This window comes from Emys orbicularis, chromosome 6 (genome assembly GCF_028017835.1).
Source record: "Emys orbicularis isolate rEmyOrb1 chromosome 6, rEmyOrb1.hap1, whole genome shotgun sequence".
NCBI lineage: Eukaryota > Metazoa > Chordata > Testudines > Emydidae > Emys > Emys orbicularis.
The window spans coordinates 23,832,055-23,849,855 of record NC_088688.1 but is presented as its reverse complement, the minus strand read 5'-3'; the positions used below and the strand labels follow the sequence as shown (position 1 = coordinate 23,849,855).

Sequence of the window (17,801 nt, the reverse complement as noted above, 5' to 3'; positions counted from 1 at the left end):
AGAAAAGGACACAGACCAACACTGGTTTAGTGCAGAATTGTTCTTGCATGCCTTTGCTTTCTTTAAAGAAGCTTATGCATCTAGCTATACCATGAAACATAATGTAAACCATTGTATGTTGCAAAAACGTATTGTATCCATACAATGAATAGTCAGAAGATCCAGATGTGTTATAGTCATGGGAACACATCTGGCTACGTTTTGGTTGACACAGTGCAGGTTTTCGGGAAAGAAGAGAGTGTGAAGAGTCCCATCTGTGTCCTGTTTCCGTGCAGGACACAGACTGAATGTCTTGTGTCTCCATAGTCTTGTAGCTTGTAGTCTCTGAACACAAGTGATTTGAGGTACAACCAGAGGCACTCACCCCAAAGTAGGTGTGACCAGGTGAATTGGAGGTCTGGTCCAAGCACGTCCCAGTAATGCTTGGAGGCTGGTGCTAGGGCAAAGCACAGTAGACTGTGAGCTCTTTGGGGTAGGGACCATCTTTTTTGTTCTGTGTTTGTACAGTGTCTAGCATAATGGGGTCCTAGACCATGACTGGGGCGCTCTCTAATACTACTACTCATCTATTAATAATATGCCTTTCTAGGAGCTTATGACCACCACAAAGGCATTCTACTGTGCCCTGTGCTGGCAGAGTGCCTCCAGTCATCGCCACCTGGGTATCTCACAACTCCCCCACAGATCATTTCCCTGCTAAGGCAGCTCTGGCTTTCAAATAGAAGTCAGTCAGGAGAAGCTGCCATGATTTAAATTGTTAACAACACTAAAGAGAAAGGGGAAAAAAACTTCCCTGAGTGAGTAAGAAGCAAAGATCACAAAGCTATAGCTGCAGCGCAGAGCTCTTCACCCATCAGTCAGACAGGTTACACTGACAGCTGATTGTAGTGGTGTTGCAGCCATGTTGGTCCCAGGATATTAGAGAGACAAGTTAGGCGAGGTAATATCTTTTATTGGGCCAACTTCCGTTGGTGAGAGAGACAAGCTTTCGAGCTACACAGAGCTCTTCAGTGTAGCTCGAAAGCAAGAGCTCTGTGTAGCTTGAAAGTCTGACTCTGACTCTTTCAGCAACAGAAGTTGGTCCAATAAAAGATATTACCTCACTCGCCTTGTCTCTAATTGACAGCTAAGGTAGTTAGCGGATATTATGCCCCACTGGAGTATAGGTGCCGCCTGCTGGTGAAGCAGTTCCACTGCTCAGAACATAAGAACAGCCATACTGGGTCAGACCAAAGGTCCATCTAGCCCAGGTATCCTGTCTTCTGACAGTGGCCAATGCCAGGTGCCACGGCGGGAATGAACAGAACAGGTAATCATCAAGAGATCCATCCCCTGTTCTAGCTGGGGATCTTTCCCAGCCTGTTCATCCACAGGACAGACCACATGCCCCAGAAGGACTGGATCCAATTTACCATCCTGATAAGAATTGAGCATATATGTTACAGGGAGACTATGCCCTTTATTTTATACTAAGAACTGCTGTAATTAGAGATGGCCTTGAAACAAAATGACAGACCTCAAAATCTCTTGAATGTTGGGAGGGTTCATACCCAGATCCAAACTTTGCAGCTGGCCTCTATCCCTATGATGGGCACAGTCAATACCTGGCATCCAAACACTCCTGACTTTTTGGTAAAGTTTGGATCCATTTGATTTTAATCCAATCTGTAGAGCTCTGACTTCTCTGTAAGTATTACAATGAAACATTTAAAATGTAAAGTGACCCTGAAGCGCAATGAAAATATCTCCATGTAAAATGAAATCAATGCCCTTTAACATTCCAGATACCTTCAGCTTTTTCAAACAACAAGAGCATCGGAGGGTTAGGTGGGAAGGAAATCACAGGGCATCCAAAACAATTTCTCGGCGTTCTGTCAGCAAGGAACGATGGGTGGAGACGCTGGTTGTTGCAGACAGTAAGATGATTGAATATCATGGAAGTGACAATGTGGAATCCTACATCCTCACTATAATAAATATGGTAGGTGATATACTTAACTATTTCTCAGTTAGTTAAATTATATAAATATAAGCAAACTTGATTACATTGTTAATCACCATGAAAACAGTCATAACGGTCTGTCATTTAAAGAAGTGGAATAATTTTTGTATGTGTTCATCTAAAGTCTTCTCTATTATTTCATGCAGGACGGGCTTTTCCTCTATAGCTTTTAAGTCAGGGTGATTTCTGGCCACAGTGCTGAATCGCGACATCCATATGACGTATGTGCACTACACAGGAACTTTCATTTCACTGAAATTATCAGTTCTGAATGTCATGCACCTTCTCAATCTACTGATTGTTGATGTTCCTAGGCAGCAGTATTAACATAATGTGACAGAGCAGTTAGATGCAGCAGAACACGAGAGCTTTAGACTATCAATGGTATGGATTCCTTTCCCCATCTGTGTATGAGCAGGGAGGAAAATTTTCAGGGATTCCCCTATTCAGTTAGACATAATTCCCTTATTTAAAAAATAAAAATCTTGGTGTGTCCCAGTGCTTGCTTATCAATTTCTTAGATATTTGGTCTGATTCTGATCTCATGTACACTGGTGAACCTCTGTTAAGAGAAATGGAGTTACTCCTGATTTACACTGCTGATATTGTGAAAGTGGTGTAGTGTAGAGATTTGTGCAGTTTTACTAGCTTTTATTAAGACTCAATCAAAACTATTATCATGTGGGTTTTACGCTCAGAGGAAATGGTTCAATCGGTTGTATTATAGAGGCTTTTATTACTGGGGTTGATTTTTCAAATATGTTTTCCTCCTCTGTCATTTCTGTTTTTAAAGTGGACAATTAATTTTTTCAGACAAATTGTGCTTTTCCCCACATATAATGAAATCTAAATTAAAAATGTAAAATGTGTCTCAGTTCAAATAAATCCCCAAATGAGCAAATTTCAAAATGTAATTTGACTTAAGAAAAGTTATAATGTCTTGTGATATTTGTCACGCTGTCTGAAATAGCTCACAACCATGAATGCCAATCTTGGGGCAGACTGTCAAGAAGCAGGGCAAAAGCCCCAAACTGGTGGTATGTTCTATAATTAGATTTCACCAACCCACTAATGAGTGTGAACTCCTCCAACACCGTAACAGTTATACCATGGAGTCACAGACAGTCCCCTTGGCACTCCAGTCTATCTTGCCACCTAGGCAAGCTGGACTATGTAATGGATGGGCATTATTCAGGTTATTCCCAGTCCCAAAGGACCAGTCACTTACCCCGTGTCATTTATACTCAGATCTCAAACGAAAGGCAAAGCCTGTAGCCAATCCTGTAATAAACTAACTAAATATTTATTAACTAAGAAAAGAAATGAGTTATTCACAAGGTTAAAACAGGAAACAACACATGCAAATGAATTACAGTCTTAGATTTAAAAAGGTAAAATAAGCTTCCATAATAACCAGCTCTACATGTCCTTTAGGGCTGACCCATGCCAAGTCTCTTGCTTATGTTTAGGAATCTCTACCCCTCAGAGTCCAGACAGTATAAAGATTCCAGTTCCTCCTTGACAGGGGTTTTTCTCCCCTTCACCTCCGAATCCAAGCTGATGGGACAAGTTCATCCGCATGCCTCCCCTTCATGGAGGGACTAAGGAATGCAATCAACAAAGTTTCTGCCCTTGGATGTCACACAATGCCTCATTTGCCTTCAAAGGGCCATTTTGTGCGTAGGATGAGCACTTTACCTTAATCAATGCTTCTTTTCCTGTTTGGTGAGTTACACAATGACAGAGGTTTACAGTGCAAACACTCAATGTAACTTTATGCCATGGGATACAGACATTGTAAGTAAAATTACTACATGCAGCATCCTACAAGCATTTCACAAAGTCTGGACACTAAACATTCTTATATCACTAATATCTGTTTTAACTATACTAACTCAGGCCTTGTCTACACCCAGCCGCTAGTTCGGCGGCTGGGAATCGAAGTTCCGGGTTCGATTTATCGTGTCTGGTCTGGACGCGATAAATCGATCCCGGAAGCGCTCGCCGTCGACTGCGGTACTCCAGCTCGGCGAGAGGAGTACCGCGGAGTCAACGGGGAGCCTGCCTGCCGCGTGTGGACCGCGTCTGAACCGCGGTAAGTTCGAACTAAGGTATGTCGACTTCAGCTACGTTATTCACGTAGCTGAAGTTGCATACCTTAGTTCGAAGTTGGGGGTTAGTGTAGACCAGGCCTCATAGGTAAGCCAAGCTGGTTTTCACCCATGTATTTGTCAGTGTTCAGAGAGGCCTGGGGCCTTGGCATAAGCTGGCACCTGGTCTGCCAGCATTACAATATCATCTTTGGATCTTTAGGCATTGACCTTATGTAGTCATTTGAGATTATCTTCTCCCTCCTTCTCCACTCACTCAATGCATAAACGAAACCACAGCTATCAGACTCCCAGATCCATCCCCCTCAATGTATTAATCTGACCCCCTGACTGATTCATTGTCTGCTGCATCTAAGTTTTCCCTTGGGGAAAAAAAGTGTCTAGCCCTTATAATTGTCAAGGAAACCTTCTGGACATGAACCTCCTGTGGTGTTATCTTCTTATGTCAACAGAGAGGCAGCCAGTTCCAGCCAGGCTACTCCTGAAGCTACAATATAGTAGGGTTTAAAACCTATACAGTAAAACACAAAGTAAAGCACAGGATCTTATAATGCATTCGCTTGCTGTAGCCAAGTGACTGTATAGCTTGCTGCTTTCTCACAGCTAAATAAGTTCTCCTTTAGCTCCAGCAGTGCTGTGGCTAAAGTGGTACATGTGAACTTTAATAGTCAGTATGTTAATGTGGTTATAAATACCTTAACTTTTGCATTTCCTGACTTTCATTTTAGATTTACAAGCATAGGGACAGATACCCTTACTCATACTATTATTACAGTTAGTTCCATTGATTTCAGTGGGACAACTTGAAGAGTAAGGTGCTACTCATTATGAGTAAGGGTAATAGAATTTGGCCTTCAGTTTCATTACTGTAGGTATGTTTTTACTGATAATATTAATGTGAATGATAGATATGTATGAAGTTATGAGACTTCTTCAGTTTCGTTGCATCCTTTCCTTTTCTACCTAACTGTATTTAGGTAGTAGCCATAAGAGTAAATAGCATATTACACAGCATTTGAGGAAGGAAAACTGGGGTTGTTTATGGACACTGTTCATCACTGGTGTTTGACAGAGTCAAAAGAAATTACCCATATTATGTGTCACAGTTACAGGACCCCTTTCCGGTATCTCTGAGAACATCCCTCAGGTGTTAGGCCTCAACCCTTTACCTTTCTGAAGGTGGAATCTCACAATTCACTCAGTCCCCAAGCTACTGCATCCTGGCTACCAGGATGTCCCAGGCCCAACTGGGCTTGGCACCTGCAAATCTCCCTTTGGAGAACTGTGACCAGGCAGCTTTCTTAAAACAAAGTGTTTTAAAACTTAACAGTAGGAACCCAGCAAAGCATCAGAAAAAAGAGAGTTTAAAACAATATGAGGCCTAACCACATAACTATCTTATCTAGAGGCTTGCCAGCCCTTGGCAGAGGTTCCTCTGCTCCAGACCTCTGACCTCTAGGTCTATGAGAACCACTTCTCATCAGCAACTCCCAGCAACCCCTCCCTTGAGAATGTCCCATTTTGTCCCCTCGGAAGCCCTTTGTCTTCCTTCCCTGGCATTTTGGTTCTTCAGTGTTTACAGCCTATAGTGACCAGATGTCCCGATTTTATAGGGAAGTCCTGACATTTGGGTCTTTGTCCTGATTTTTCACACTTGCTATTTGGCCACCCTGTTACAACCTGTGACCCCTCCCGCCTTGACAAACTGGCCCATTGAGCTCAGTAGGGGACAAGAAGCAGGCTATTAAAGTGAATATGTCTAGTATTGTTCCCCGAGTGTAATGAAATGGTAGCTATCTGAAGCTGTTGTCGTCTTTCCTGCACAGTGCAACCAGCTCCTGCTTGAATTAACCCCTTGTACACAGCGTCCCTTACAACAATCAGACCAACAGAACTTTTATTGTTCCTGAATTAATATAGAACAGTTCCAAAGCCGTCACATCATTCATGCACAGTGGGGCAGCCAATATATAGAAACTGGTGTAGCCCATAGTTAGGGATGAGACATAAGAAAAGACCTATGCTTCTATTCCTTGTAAGCAACGTACAAGGTCTCTTTTAGGGCTTGTCTACATTTAAAATGCTTCAGCAGCACAGCTGCTCCACTGTAGCATTCAGTGTAGACACTACCTACACCAATGGGAAGGGTTCTCCCATTGGCGAAGGTAATCCACCTCCACAAGAAGTGGTAGATAAGTCACCAGAAGAATTCTTCTGTCAGCCTAGCGCTGTCTACATAAGGATTTAGGTTGGCTTAATAATGCGGCTCCAGGGTGTGGATTTTTCACAGCCCCGATCGATGTAATTAAACTGATCTAATTTTCTATCATAGAACAGGCCTACGTCTGAAACCTATATTTGCATTTCAGTTCTTAATGAGCATGCTTCCCAATGTCCGATTCTGTCATCAGATGTTCATGTCCTGCTCTCATCAAAGTCAATGGGAACCTTAATAATTGTTAGAAAAAGGAGTTTGGGAGGAAGGTAAAGCTGGACTGGGCCTCAAAAGTCCGATCAGATCCAGATTTCAGAGTTATTTAGATCCAACATTTTGGTTTGGTCCATTATAGCAACAGCAGCCAGTTGCAAAATCTGGATCTGGGGTTTGATTCTGGATTCCCTCAAAGCTGGGGTGATAGAGCTGTGGTTTTGATTTCTAGTTACAATAATACTTTAAAAAAATGATCAAATCTCACCTTCGTCCCCTTCTCCCCTTCAAAATTGGAAGGACAGAACAGGTTGTGCTGGTGGGGGAGTGGCACTATATGTGAAAGAAAGCGTAGAATCAAATGAAGTAAAAATCTTAAATGAACCAAACTGTACCATAGAATCTCTATGGATAGTAATTCTATGCTCTAATAATAAGAATATAGCAGTAGGGATATATTACTGACCACCTGACCAGGATGGTGATAGTGACTGTGAAATGCTCAGGGAGATTAGAGAGATTAAAGTAAAAAACTCAATAATAATGGGGGATTTCAACTATCCCCATATTGACTGGGTACATGTTACCTCAGGATGGGATGCAGAGATAAAGTTTCTTGACACCTTAAATGACTGCTTCTTGGAATAGCTAGTCCTGGAACCCATTCTTGATTTAGTCCTAAATGGAGCACAGGATTTGGTCCAAAAGGTGAATATAGCTTATCACTTGGTAATAGTGACCATAATATAATTAAATTTAACATCCCTGTGGCGGGGAAAACACCACAGCAGCCTAACATTGTAGCATTTAATTTCAGAAAGGGGAACTACACAAAAATGAGGTTAGTTAAACAGCGCGAAAAGTGAAATCCCTGAAAGCTGCATGGAAACTTTTTAAAGACACCATAATAGAGGCTCATCTTAAATGTATACCCCCAAATTAAAAAACATAGTACATAGGCGTGAGTTTCTAATCTGTGGGGGGGTGCTCTTCCCGGCTCTGCTCTGGCCCCGCCCCCACTCCACCTCTTTCCCCTAAGGCCCCACCCCCGCCCTGCTTCTTCTCACCTCCACGCCACCCCTTTCCCACCCAGTTCCGCCCCCTCCCCCGAGCACGCTGTGCCGTCACTCCCCCCCAGTGCCTCCTGTCCTGACGCTGCCAAACAGCTGATCCATGGCAGGTTTTAGGCACTGGGAGGGAGGGGGAGGTGCTGATCGGTGGGGCCCGCTGGCGGGCAGGCGGCGCTGCGGGAAGGGGGAGGTTCTGGTAGAGGGACTGCCAGTGGGTGCTCAGCACCCACAATTTTTTTGCTGGAGCACCCCTGGAGTCGGCACGTAGGACGTAGTAAAAGAACCAAAAAAGTGCCACTGTGGCTAAACAACAAAGTAAAAGAAGCAGTGAGAGGCAAAAAGGCATCCTTTAAAAAGTGGAAGTTAAGTCCTAGTGAGGAAAATAGAAAGGATCATAAACTCTGGCAAATAAAGTGTAAAAATATAATTAGGAAGGCCAAAAAAGGCCATTGCAGAAAAACTAAATGAATTCTTTGCATCGGTCTTCAGGGCTGAGGATGTGAGGGAGATTCCCAAACCTGAGCCATTCTTTTTAGGTGACAAATCTGAGGAACTGTCCCAGATTGAGGGGTCATTAGAGGAAGTTTTGGAACAAGTTGATAAATTAAACAGTAATAAGTCATCAGGATCAAATGGTATTCACCCAAGAGTTCTGAAGGAACTCAAATGTGAAATTACAGAACTACTAACTGTAGTCTGTAACCTATCATTTAAATCAGCTCCTGTACCAAATGACTGGAGGATAGCTAATCTGACACCAATTTTTAAAAAGGGCTTCAGAGGTGATCATAGCGATTACAGGCCGGTAAGCCTGACTTCGGTACCGGGCAAGCTGGTTGAAACTACAGTATAGTAAAGAACAAAATTGTCAGACACATAGATGAACATAATTTGTTGGGGAAGAGTCAACAAGGTTTTTGTAAAGGGAAATCATGCCTCACCAATCTACTAGAATCCTTTGAGGGGGTCAACAAGCATGTGGACAAGAGGGATCCAGTGGATATAGTGTACTTAGATTTTCAGAAAGCCTTTGACAAGGTCCCTCACCGAAGGCTCTTAAGCAAAGTAAGCTGTCATGGGATAAGAGGGAAGGTCCTCTCATGGATTGGTAACTGGTTAAAAGATAGGAAACAAAGGGTAGAAATAAATGGCCAGTTTTCAGAATGGAGAGAGGTAAATACTGGTGTCCCCCAGGGTTCTGTACTGGGCCCAGTCCTATTCAATACATTCATAAAATGATCTGGGAAAAGGGGTAAACAGTGAGGTGGCAAAATGTGCAGATGATACAAAATTGCTCAAGATAGTTAAGTCCCAGGCAGACTGCGAAGAGCTACAAAAGGATCTCTCAAAACTGTGTGACTGGGCAACAAAATGGCAGATGAAATTCAGTGTTGATAAATGCAAAGCAATGCACATTGGAAAACATAATCCTAACTATACATATAAAATGATGGTGTCTAATTTGGCTGTTACCACTCACGAAAGAGATCTTGGAGTCATTGTGGATAGTTCTCTGAAAACATCCATTCAATGTGCAGTGGCAGTCAAAAAAGTGAACAGAATGTTGGGAATCATTAATAAAGGGATAGATAATAAGACAGAAAATATCATATTGTGTCTATATATAGCCATGGTACGCCCACATCTTGAATACTGCGTGCAGATGTGGTCACCCCATCTCGAAAAAGATATATTGGAATTGAAAAGGTTCAGAAAAGGGCAACAAAAATGATTAGGGGGTATGGTACAGCTGCCATATGAGGAGAGATTAATAAGACTGGGACTTTTCAGCTTGGAAAAGAGATGACTAAGGGGGGATATGATAGAGGTCTATAAAATCATGCCTGGTGTGGAGAAAGTAAATAAGGGAGTGTTATTTACACGTTCTCATAACATAACTAGGGATCACCAAATGAAATTAATAGGCAGCAGGTTTAAAACAAAAGGAAGTATTTTTTCACACAATGCATAGTCAACCTGTGGAACTCCTTGCCAGAGGAGTGAAGGCCAAGACTATAACAGGGTTAAAAAAAAGAGAGGTCTATCAATGGATGGACAGGGATGTGTCCTTAGCCTCTGTTTGCCAGAAGCTGGGAGTGGGCGACAGGGGATGGATTACCTGTTTTGTTCATTCCCTCTGGGGCACCTGGCATTGGTCACTGTCAGAAGACAGGATACTTGGCTAGATGGACCTTTGGTCTGACCCAGTATGGTCATTCTTATGTTCTTATGTAAAATCCTTTGTTTCACGAATATTTATGTACTGAACTGTATTAATAGCCCCAGAAAAAATCTGACATGCACTGAAAAAAATTGTAAGTACATAATATTTCAATATTTCTTTGTGTGACTGAGACTTAGTTAGACTAACCATCCCCCACTAGGAACAGCCTTTTTTTGGCAGCTGCTAATGAGTGCAAAATACTTAAACAATTATCTTTGAGTTGAGAGATTTCTGAAGAATTAAGAGCCAGCACAATATATTTTTTTCCATCCTACAGTATTCAGCTAATGCAATTCAGATGTCTCCTAGGTTTTTGTTTATATAATTTGCACTAATGGGACACATCTGCAATGGATTCACACAGAAGTCTTGAAATTGTCTTTCATTGTAGCCATCAATACTGTATTGTCTTGGAGTAACTGTTTACAGAGTACAATGTAACTGATCAATTTTTGTACTCAAAAGGAAGCTCATTTCAAACAACAGATGCAACCCTTCCCAGCTGAGGGGGAAAATGACTTCCTCTGGCAGATTGTGACTAAGGGCATATACTACAGCCACTACAGCACTGCAGCCATAGTGTGTACACCTCCTAGATTGATGGAATGGTTTTCCTATCTATGTAGATAATCCGTCTCCCCAACCAGCGGTAGCTTGGTTGACAGAAGAATTCCTCCTTTGATTTAGCCACATCTATGCTGGGGCTTAGGTCAATCTAACTATGGTGCTCAGGACCCCTGAGTGACATAGCGAGGTCAACCTAAATTTTAGGTATAGACCGGCTTAAGTGTCAGCTTTGTTCCTGCTGCGCCCCCCCCCCCCCATCTCTTCCTTTTACTAGTAATGCTCTTGAGAAGCAGCCTGTCTAATCGCACACACACTGACACCATCATTTGGGGCATGAGGACTCGGAGTTCAATGCTGGGCCCTTTGTTATTTTTTAGTCTAACTGCTCCATCTGTCATTTTACCTTTAGTCTCAGGTCTGCTCTACACTAATGAGGTAAGGCGATCTAAGTTATGCTAGTTAAGTTACGTACGTTATGTAAATTAGGTCAAAGCAACTTAGATCGATTTACAGCAGTGTCTACACCACTCTCCCGCCTCTTGAGAAGGTGGAGTACTGAAGTGGATAGGAGAGTACTCTGCCTTCGATTTATCCTGTCTTCACTAGGCCCACTAAATCAATCCCCACTGCATCGATTGCAGCAGCGCTGATTTAGCCAGTAGTGAAGACAAACCCTTAGCTTCCACTTTTATGCTGATGATACCACTGTATATATTTTTCAACTCCCTTCTATTTGCCTAGTATTGACTTCCTCTTTTTCCTTTGGCCAGCCGAATCCTTTCTACAGAACTCAACAATAAATGCCTCATTTGCTGTTGCCCTGAACCTTTGGTAGTCATTCACACCAGTACAAAGTGGATGTAAAATGCTACCATTGTGCACTGGCCATGTTTTACACCTATCTTGCACTGATGTAAATGACTACACAGGGAGCACAATAGTGGATTGGACCCTAAATGAGAAAAATGAACTTAAAATAATTTTTTTAATGGATTGTAAATTTTGCTGCATAACATTTTAATAACGTCTGTTAATTGCTGAATTTTTATTCATTTGACTGGGCAGCCCTCTGCAGTAGTTCATCATGGTTATTACATTTCAGAATGTGAAGTGAACCTTCTGTCAATAACACGTAGGAGGGAAAAAAAACAAAGAGGGCAGTCTGCTTGAAATAACCTACATATTTCCTCTCTAAAGTTCTGTCTTGCTGTAGAGGAATCAATTACTTTCATCTCTCCTGGCTCTGACACAGGTCACAGGATTGTTCCATGATCCAAGCATTGGCAATGCAATCCACATCGTGCTCGTCCGCCTTATTCTTCTTGAAGAGGAAGAGGTGAGATTTTGTTTCCCCCAAGATTGCAATGAAGAAAGTTGGGCACGCAGTGCACTGAAGAGAGATTTTGGTAGGGTATTTAGATTAACACTAAAGAGAGTAATGAATGCATCCACTGTGTGTGGGAAAAGGGTTGCTTGTTTAAAATGTTTTGTTCATTCCTCTGTTAATCTATTGACTCTGGCACAGCTGTTTCAAAGCTAACTGCTGCTCTAAATGGCACATTGTTTAGCTCATAACTGCAGGTGTTTGTGCATAAACTCCCAAAAGGAAATTCAGTTAAAATGTTCAAATATTAGGATAATTGTGTGTGAGGGGAAAGCTCTTCGGCACCAGAAGAGGACTTTCAAAGACTGAGGAGGCTTGCTGCGGAGCAGAGATTCAAACGTACAGGATGCTCAAATGAACCATCCACAGTCTAATCACATAGCATATTCATAAAGCACAATGCAGCTGCCTGTGAAGCTCTCTGAAGAAGCAGATCTACTATTGTACGCCTGCAAGACAGGTTATTTTCCCCATAAGCTCCTTTTCAAAACTCAGAGAAACAGTGACTGATAAAATGTTCATTGTTGTGAACTACCACACGTAGGTGATTGCATGTTCCATGTCTCATAAATGCTGTAACCGCCCCCTAAATGAATGCTGATTATTATAACTTAATGGTTATTTTCATAGCACCATAATTGTGCAAGGCCTTCTGTGGATATAGCCTTAAAATAAGGTCTCTGTCCAAAGGGATTTATGATCAAAGGTCCTAATTCTAAACCAGGTGGACGCCTGGGCTGTTGAAGTCAATTGGTCTCCACATGAGAGCTAGTGCCTGCACAGGTGAAAATAATTTGTAAAATAGGAGCCTAATTTATCCAGCTATGGGTAAGGTTATCAAGGGTAAAATTTTCAAAAGCACCTAAAGCCCATTTTCAAAACTGATTTAAACACTTAGGAGTTTAAGTACTCATTGACTTTCAATGAGACTTGGGCCCCTAAGTGCCTAATGCACCTTTGAAAAAGGGACGTAGCTGCTTACGGCACTTCAGTGCTTTGGAAAACTTTACCCTAAATAATAATATACTAGGCGTGAGGCGGAGTAAGTGGCAAAACCACAGAAGAGGGAAATATGGTTTTGGTAGCGCTTATTTTGCACTGCAAAATGTTTTTTCTTCTTCAACTTGTGTTTGTTCTCTCTGATCATAAGATGACTGTTGTACATCTTTTTCAGCTTTTAAAAAAATGGAGTGAAGGAAATGTACCCATGAAAGCATAAAATGTTACCTCATCATGAGATTGTTCATGTTGCATTAAAGGTGATAAACATGATGGAAGGTAGCTTTCTCCAAGTTACTTGCGAATTAATCTTAATCTTCTTTGTCAGGAAGAATACTAGCTTCCAAGAGGAAAATAAAATATTGTTGTTTGAAAAATGCAGTTGTTAGTTTCATTTTATGAAGGCTTCTTCCCAAAAATGCTAATTTCCTCCTTTGATATACTTTTTCTCTAGTTACACTAGCTGCAAAAATGACAAAGTTTTAACTTAATACTTGGGATATTACACAAATAACTGTCATTGCTCCTAATGATGTTTCTAGCTTTGGGCAAAAGCATAACCAGTCAATGACTTTAGTGAGCCTGATAATTAATGTTGCTGCTGTGCTCTGGCAATATAATGCAGTCTTTATAATAATATTTTCTTCTTTTTTTCTTTAGCGAGGCTTGAAAATAGTTCATCATGCAGACAAGACATTAGCCAGCTTCTGCAAATGGCAGAAAAGCATCAATCCCAAAAATGATGTCAACCCAGTACATCACGATGTAGCTGTACTTTTAACTAGGTATGGTCACAACCCTGGAGAGGAGCTGCCAAATATTATTTTATTCATATTTCTTTCACTGAGAACATGTTTATAGGCTAATAGGCTCCTTTAGTCACCCCCCCCCATCAACACAGACACTTCCCCATATACTGTTGTTCCTGATGAATATATGTCATTTCTGAAGGACAGTTTTAATACAAAAATAACTTTCTTTGATGAGTATATCAGATGCTAGTACAGGTTGAATTTTGAGCTGTTATATAAAAGCACACTGTTAAGGCTGGAAGGTGCCAAAACTGACCCACTGTACCTTGTAGAGGGTTGCTTATGTCTGTTTGCAAAGCCTATATTATGTTTTATTTGTATCTGTTTTATTAACCCTGAGTCATAGCCAGGATTTTTTTTTTTTTTTTTTGAGATATCCTATCTCCTAGAACTGGAAGGGACCTTGAAAGGTCATTGAGTCCAGCCTTCACTAGCAGGACCAAGTACTGTTTTTGCCCCAGATCCCTAAGTGGCCCCGTCAAGGATCAAACTCACAACCCTGGGTTTAGCCAATGCTCAAACCCCTGGTCTGGTCTGGTCTAGTCTAGTCTAGTCTAGTCTAGTCTGTAATTAGATCCAAATGTAAACATCCTCAAACTTCAATGGTTGGGAAGGATGAGGTTAGTATTCAGTTTGGGCCCATCTCTTTGTTTATGGCTTCAATCAATTATTTTCTCAAGGAAAAAATAATAGGGCCAAAAGCCCAGCCTGTAGATCAGCAGCCCCCTAATTACAAAACCCTACAATAACAAATAACTACACTTCACAATAGTGGATTATCTTGTTGTTAAAGTAATACAGTTCACGTTCAGACTTCTAGCTAAATGGTTGTAAACATGCAAAAATGTCTTGATAATATCTTTTCATTCATATTTCATAGTGGTGGGTCTCAGACACTATGTATAGAAAGAGGAGTAAGCAGACATTTCCAATGGGCCATTATAGCTGTGCAGATAATTCACAGAATAGTTATTGTGTCTGACAGATTTAGTCTCTTTCTCTGTATTGCTGAATATCCATCAGAAGATCATGATTGCCTCAAATATATTTGTCGTTCAAAAGTATTCAACAATTTGTTTTCACAGTTCATAAAGATGAAAACATATTTCTCAATTGGTTACCTGTGGGTATTCACTATTTGAGCTGTATTACTTAGTTGCAATTGGTCAGATAAGGCCTGTGGTATTGTTTCAGTTGGATAAGCACACAAATGCTTATGGCATAAATTCTCACACGTGGTTTAAAAATTCAGTTGATACATATATTTGTGCATGTGGCTTTGAAATTTGCTTTCCATGAATATTTTTAGTAAATTTGATATATTATCATTATGATTTATTTGTATTACAGTAGCACCTATAGCCCAAGATCTGGGCCTCATCGTGCTAGACACTGCACAAATAGTGAAAAACAGTCCCTGCCCTAAGATCTCACAGTTTAAAGAAACGAGGGAGACAAAGGGTAGGAGGGGGGAAAGTATTCCCCCACTCACCCCTCACAGATGGGAAAGAGAAGCACGGAGAGAGTAAAGGACTTGCCCAAGATCACACAGGAAGTCTATGGCAGAGCAAGGAACTGACCCCACGTTTCTTGAGTCCTGTTCTAGTGCCTTATAAACAAGACTGTCCATCCTCTCAAAGCACATAGGGCCTGATCCTGCAAACTCAATGGGACTGTTCGCCTGTCTAAAGGTAAATGTGTGCAGGTGTGTTTGCAGGATTGGGGCCTTAGTTTCCCAGTTGTACGAAAGAAAGTATCCTTGTCTACTGAAAAACAACTTTTTTTTTTTTGCCAGCCTTTCTCCAATACATCCAAAAACAAACTCAACGTTTTTGATGCTGCACATTGCTGTTTGTTGCAAAGTTACAGTACGCTCTTGTCTGTGACTTTTATAACAATGATGCAAGTGATGGTAATTGCAGTTTCTTGACTACCACCATAATTATCAGCAATCTATGATGCCGTTTGCAGGTTTTTATATATATATATATATAGTGTGTGTGTGTGTGTGTGTGTGTGTTACTAACACATTACTTGCTTCATTTACTTAATATATTTTATTTGATTTGGCCCCTAAGCACCACACGATAAAACCAATGCAAAACTTTCAAAAGGAAAACTAAAGCTCCAGTCAGCTTGCACTGACCACCAACCAACACGAAAGGATTTGGCTTAGGAGCAAAAACAATCGTCCTTCGCTTAATCAGTCCATCAAAAAAAAAAAAAAAGGGTGTGTCTATACAGGCTCGTGGGACTCATGTTGCGGGGCTAAAAATAGCAGTGTTGACATTCAGGCTGAAGCTGGAGCCTGGGCTGTGAACCCTGGTGAGGAGGAAGGGTCGCAGACCCCAAGCTTCAGCCTGAGCCCAAACGGCTAGGCTGCTATTTTTAGCCCTGCAGCCCAAGCCCGATTTAGTTGACCTGGACTCTGAGACTTGCTGCCACTGGATTTTTTGTTTGATTGTTTTGTTTTGTTTTTTTTGCTGTGCAGACATACCCAAAGTAACAGTTCCTAACTGACACACACAATAAGGAAGGAAATGAATCAATACATACAAAAAACTAGAACAAAAGAAGATGTCTCCAAAACGGTTAATGGTAAATCTGCCAAAATGAACTGGCTTTATATAATATCCTAACTCTCTCTCTCACACACACACACACACCCCCTCTGACGGAACCTAGGGAATGAAAACTGCCCTGTCCCAGAGGACGCCACACATGGACACTGCACAGGTTGAGAGGTGATTACTTGCTGATTCTCTCCATTGTAGGCTGCATACCTCTGGGTTAGTACTGTTCCTCTTCATATCCAGAGTAAAAACAAATATCTTCTTTGAGTCACATCCCTATTGGTGCTCCACGTCCGGTGCGCATGTGCTCCGCGTGCCTTCGATCAGAGATTTTCATTAGCAGTGTCCATTCGGCCTGTGCATGTGCGGCTGATACTCTCGTACCCTGCACCGAGGCTATATCAGGCTGCATGGGCCACCCTCCCTCAGTTCCTTCCCCACTTGCAAACTTCAGAAGGAAACTCCAAAGCATAAGGGAAGGAGAGTGGGTAGTACAGCACCCATAGCTCAAGGAACTACAGTTACTGCACAGGGGGAGTAACCTTTCTGTTCTCTCTCTGATCTCTTGTACTAGTCCAGATAGATGAAGATAGAATAACTAAGTCTTTTGGCTAAGGAGTTTACTGGTTTACCAAGCTCAGTTGTTTATCTCTAGCCAGGGAGCATCAGTGCTCCCCTGCTGGCTGAGAACAGGGCCTGAACAAAGGAAAAAATGGAGCAGATCTTAGACGCCTACAAGGTGTTCAGCCACCTGCTGCGGCTTGCTGCTGCCTCTGTAACACCATGTCAATTGCCGACCACCTGTGGGCCCTGTGCTGTGCTCCAGGTGAAATTGTCTTGTGCAGATTAATTAGTTTTTGTGAACACTTTTTTCCAAAAGCTATAACAGGAATCCAGGCAATAAGAGACCTGGGGAAAATTCTAAGCAGAAAGCCTACAGTGGAGTGATTTAGGGATCACACTCTTCACCTTATTCTAATAAAAATCCCTGTTCAGTGTTAGAAGATGACTTCCTGTGATGCTTTACCAGGGATGAACCCCTCAAACTTCAAATAATCCACCATGAAGATCCACAGAGCCATGCACAGAATGTCATCACAGGAGGGAGGGATAGCTCAGTGGTTTGAGCATTGACCTGCTAAACCCAGGGTTGTAAGTTCAATCCTTGAGGGGGCCACTTAGGGATCTGGGGCAAAATCAGTACTTGGTCCTGCTAGTGAAGGCAGGGGACTGGACTCAATGACCTTTCAGCTCTATGAGATAGGTATATCTCCATATATTATATTATTTAAAGATTTCTTCATTGCATGGGCCTAGAGTAAACAGATAAGTGGATCCTGGATGCTACAAGAGACAGCATTCCGTAGAGCATTCCCAGCACCTTTATTATTCAGTTGTCATGCTCTCCTGCATTTCCAAAAGGTAGGGATTTTTAACCACGTATTGCAAAAAATAAGGTATTGTTCTTGTCTAAGAGGAGACTGGGATAATACTCACTTCATAATGGTCACCCCATGCTCACTTCCAATTAGGATGTGCCTAAACTGGAGCTGGAAGGTATAATTTCCAGTTGGAGTAGATATACTCATGCTAGCTTAATCAGGCTGTGTGTGCTAAAAACAGAAGTTTAG

The 17,801-nt window shown here is 41.7% G+C and overlaps 1 protein-coding gene across 1 annotated transcript in view; it reads left to right on the top strand.

Moving 5' to 3' along the window:
- The window catches only part of ADAMTS12 (ADAM metallopeptidase with thrombospondin type 1 motif 12), a 265,348-nt gene that overhangs the window by 130,026 nt on the left and 117,521 nt on the right, over positions 1–17,801 (top strand). Inside the window, exons 4-6 of the mRNA XM_065406566.1 lie at positions 1,785–1,981; positions 11,655–11,738; positions 13,446–13,570. Coding sequence (XP_065262638.1) covers positions 1,785–1,981; positions 11,655–11,738; positions 13,446–13,570 — 406 coding nt within the window. The remainder of the gene's footprint in view (positions 1–1,784; positions 1,982–11,654; positions 11,739–13,445; positions 13,571–17,801) is intronic.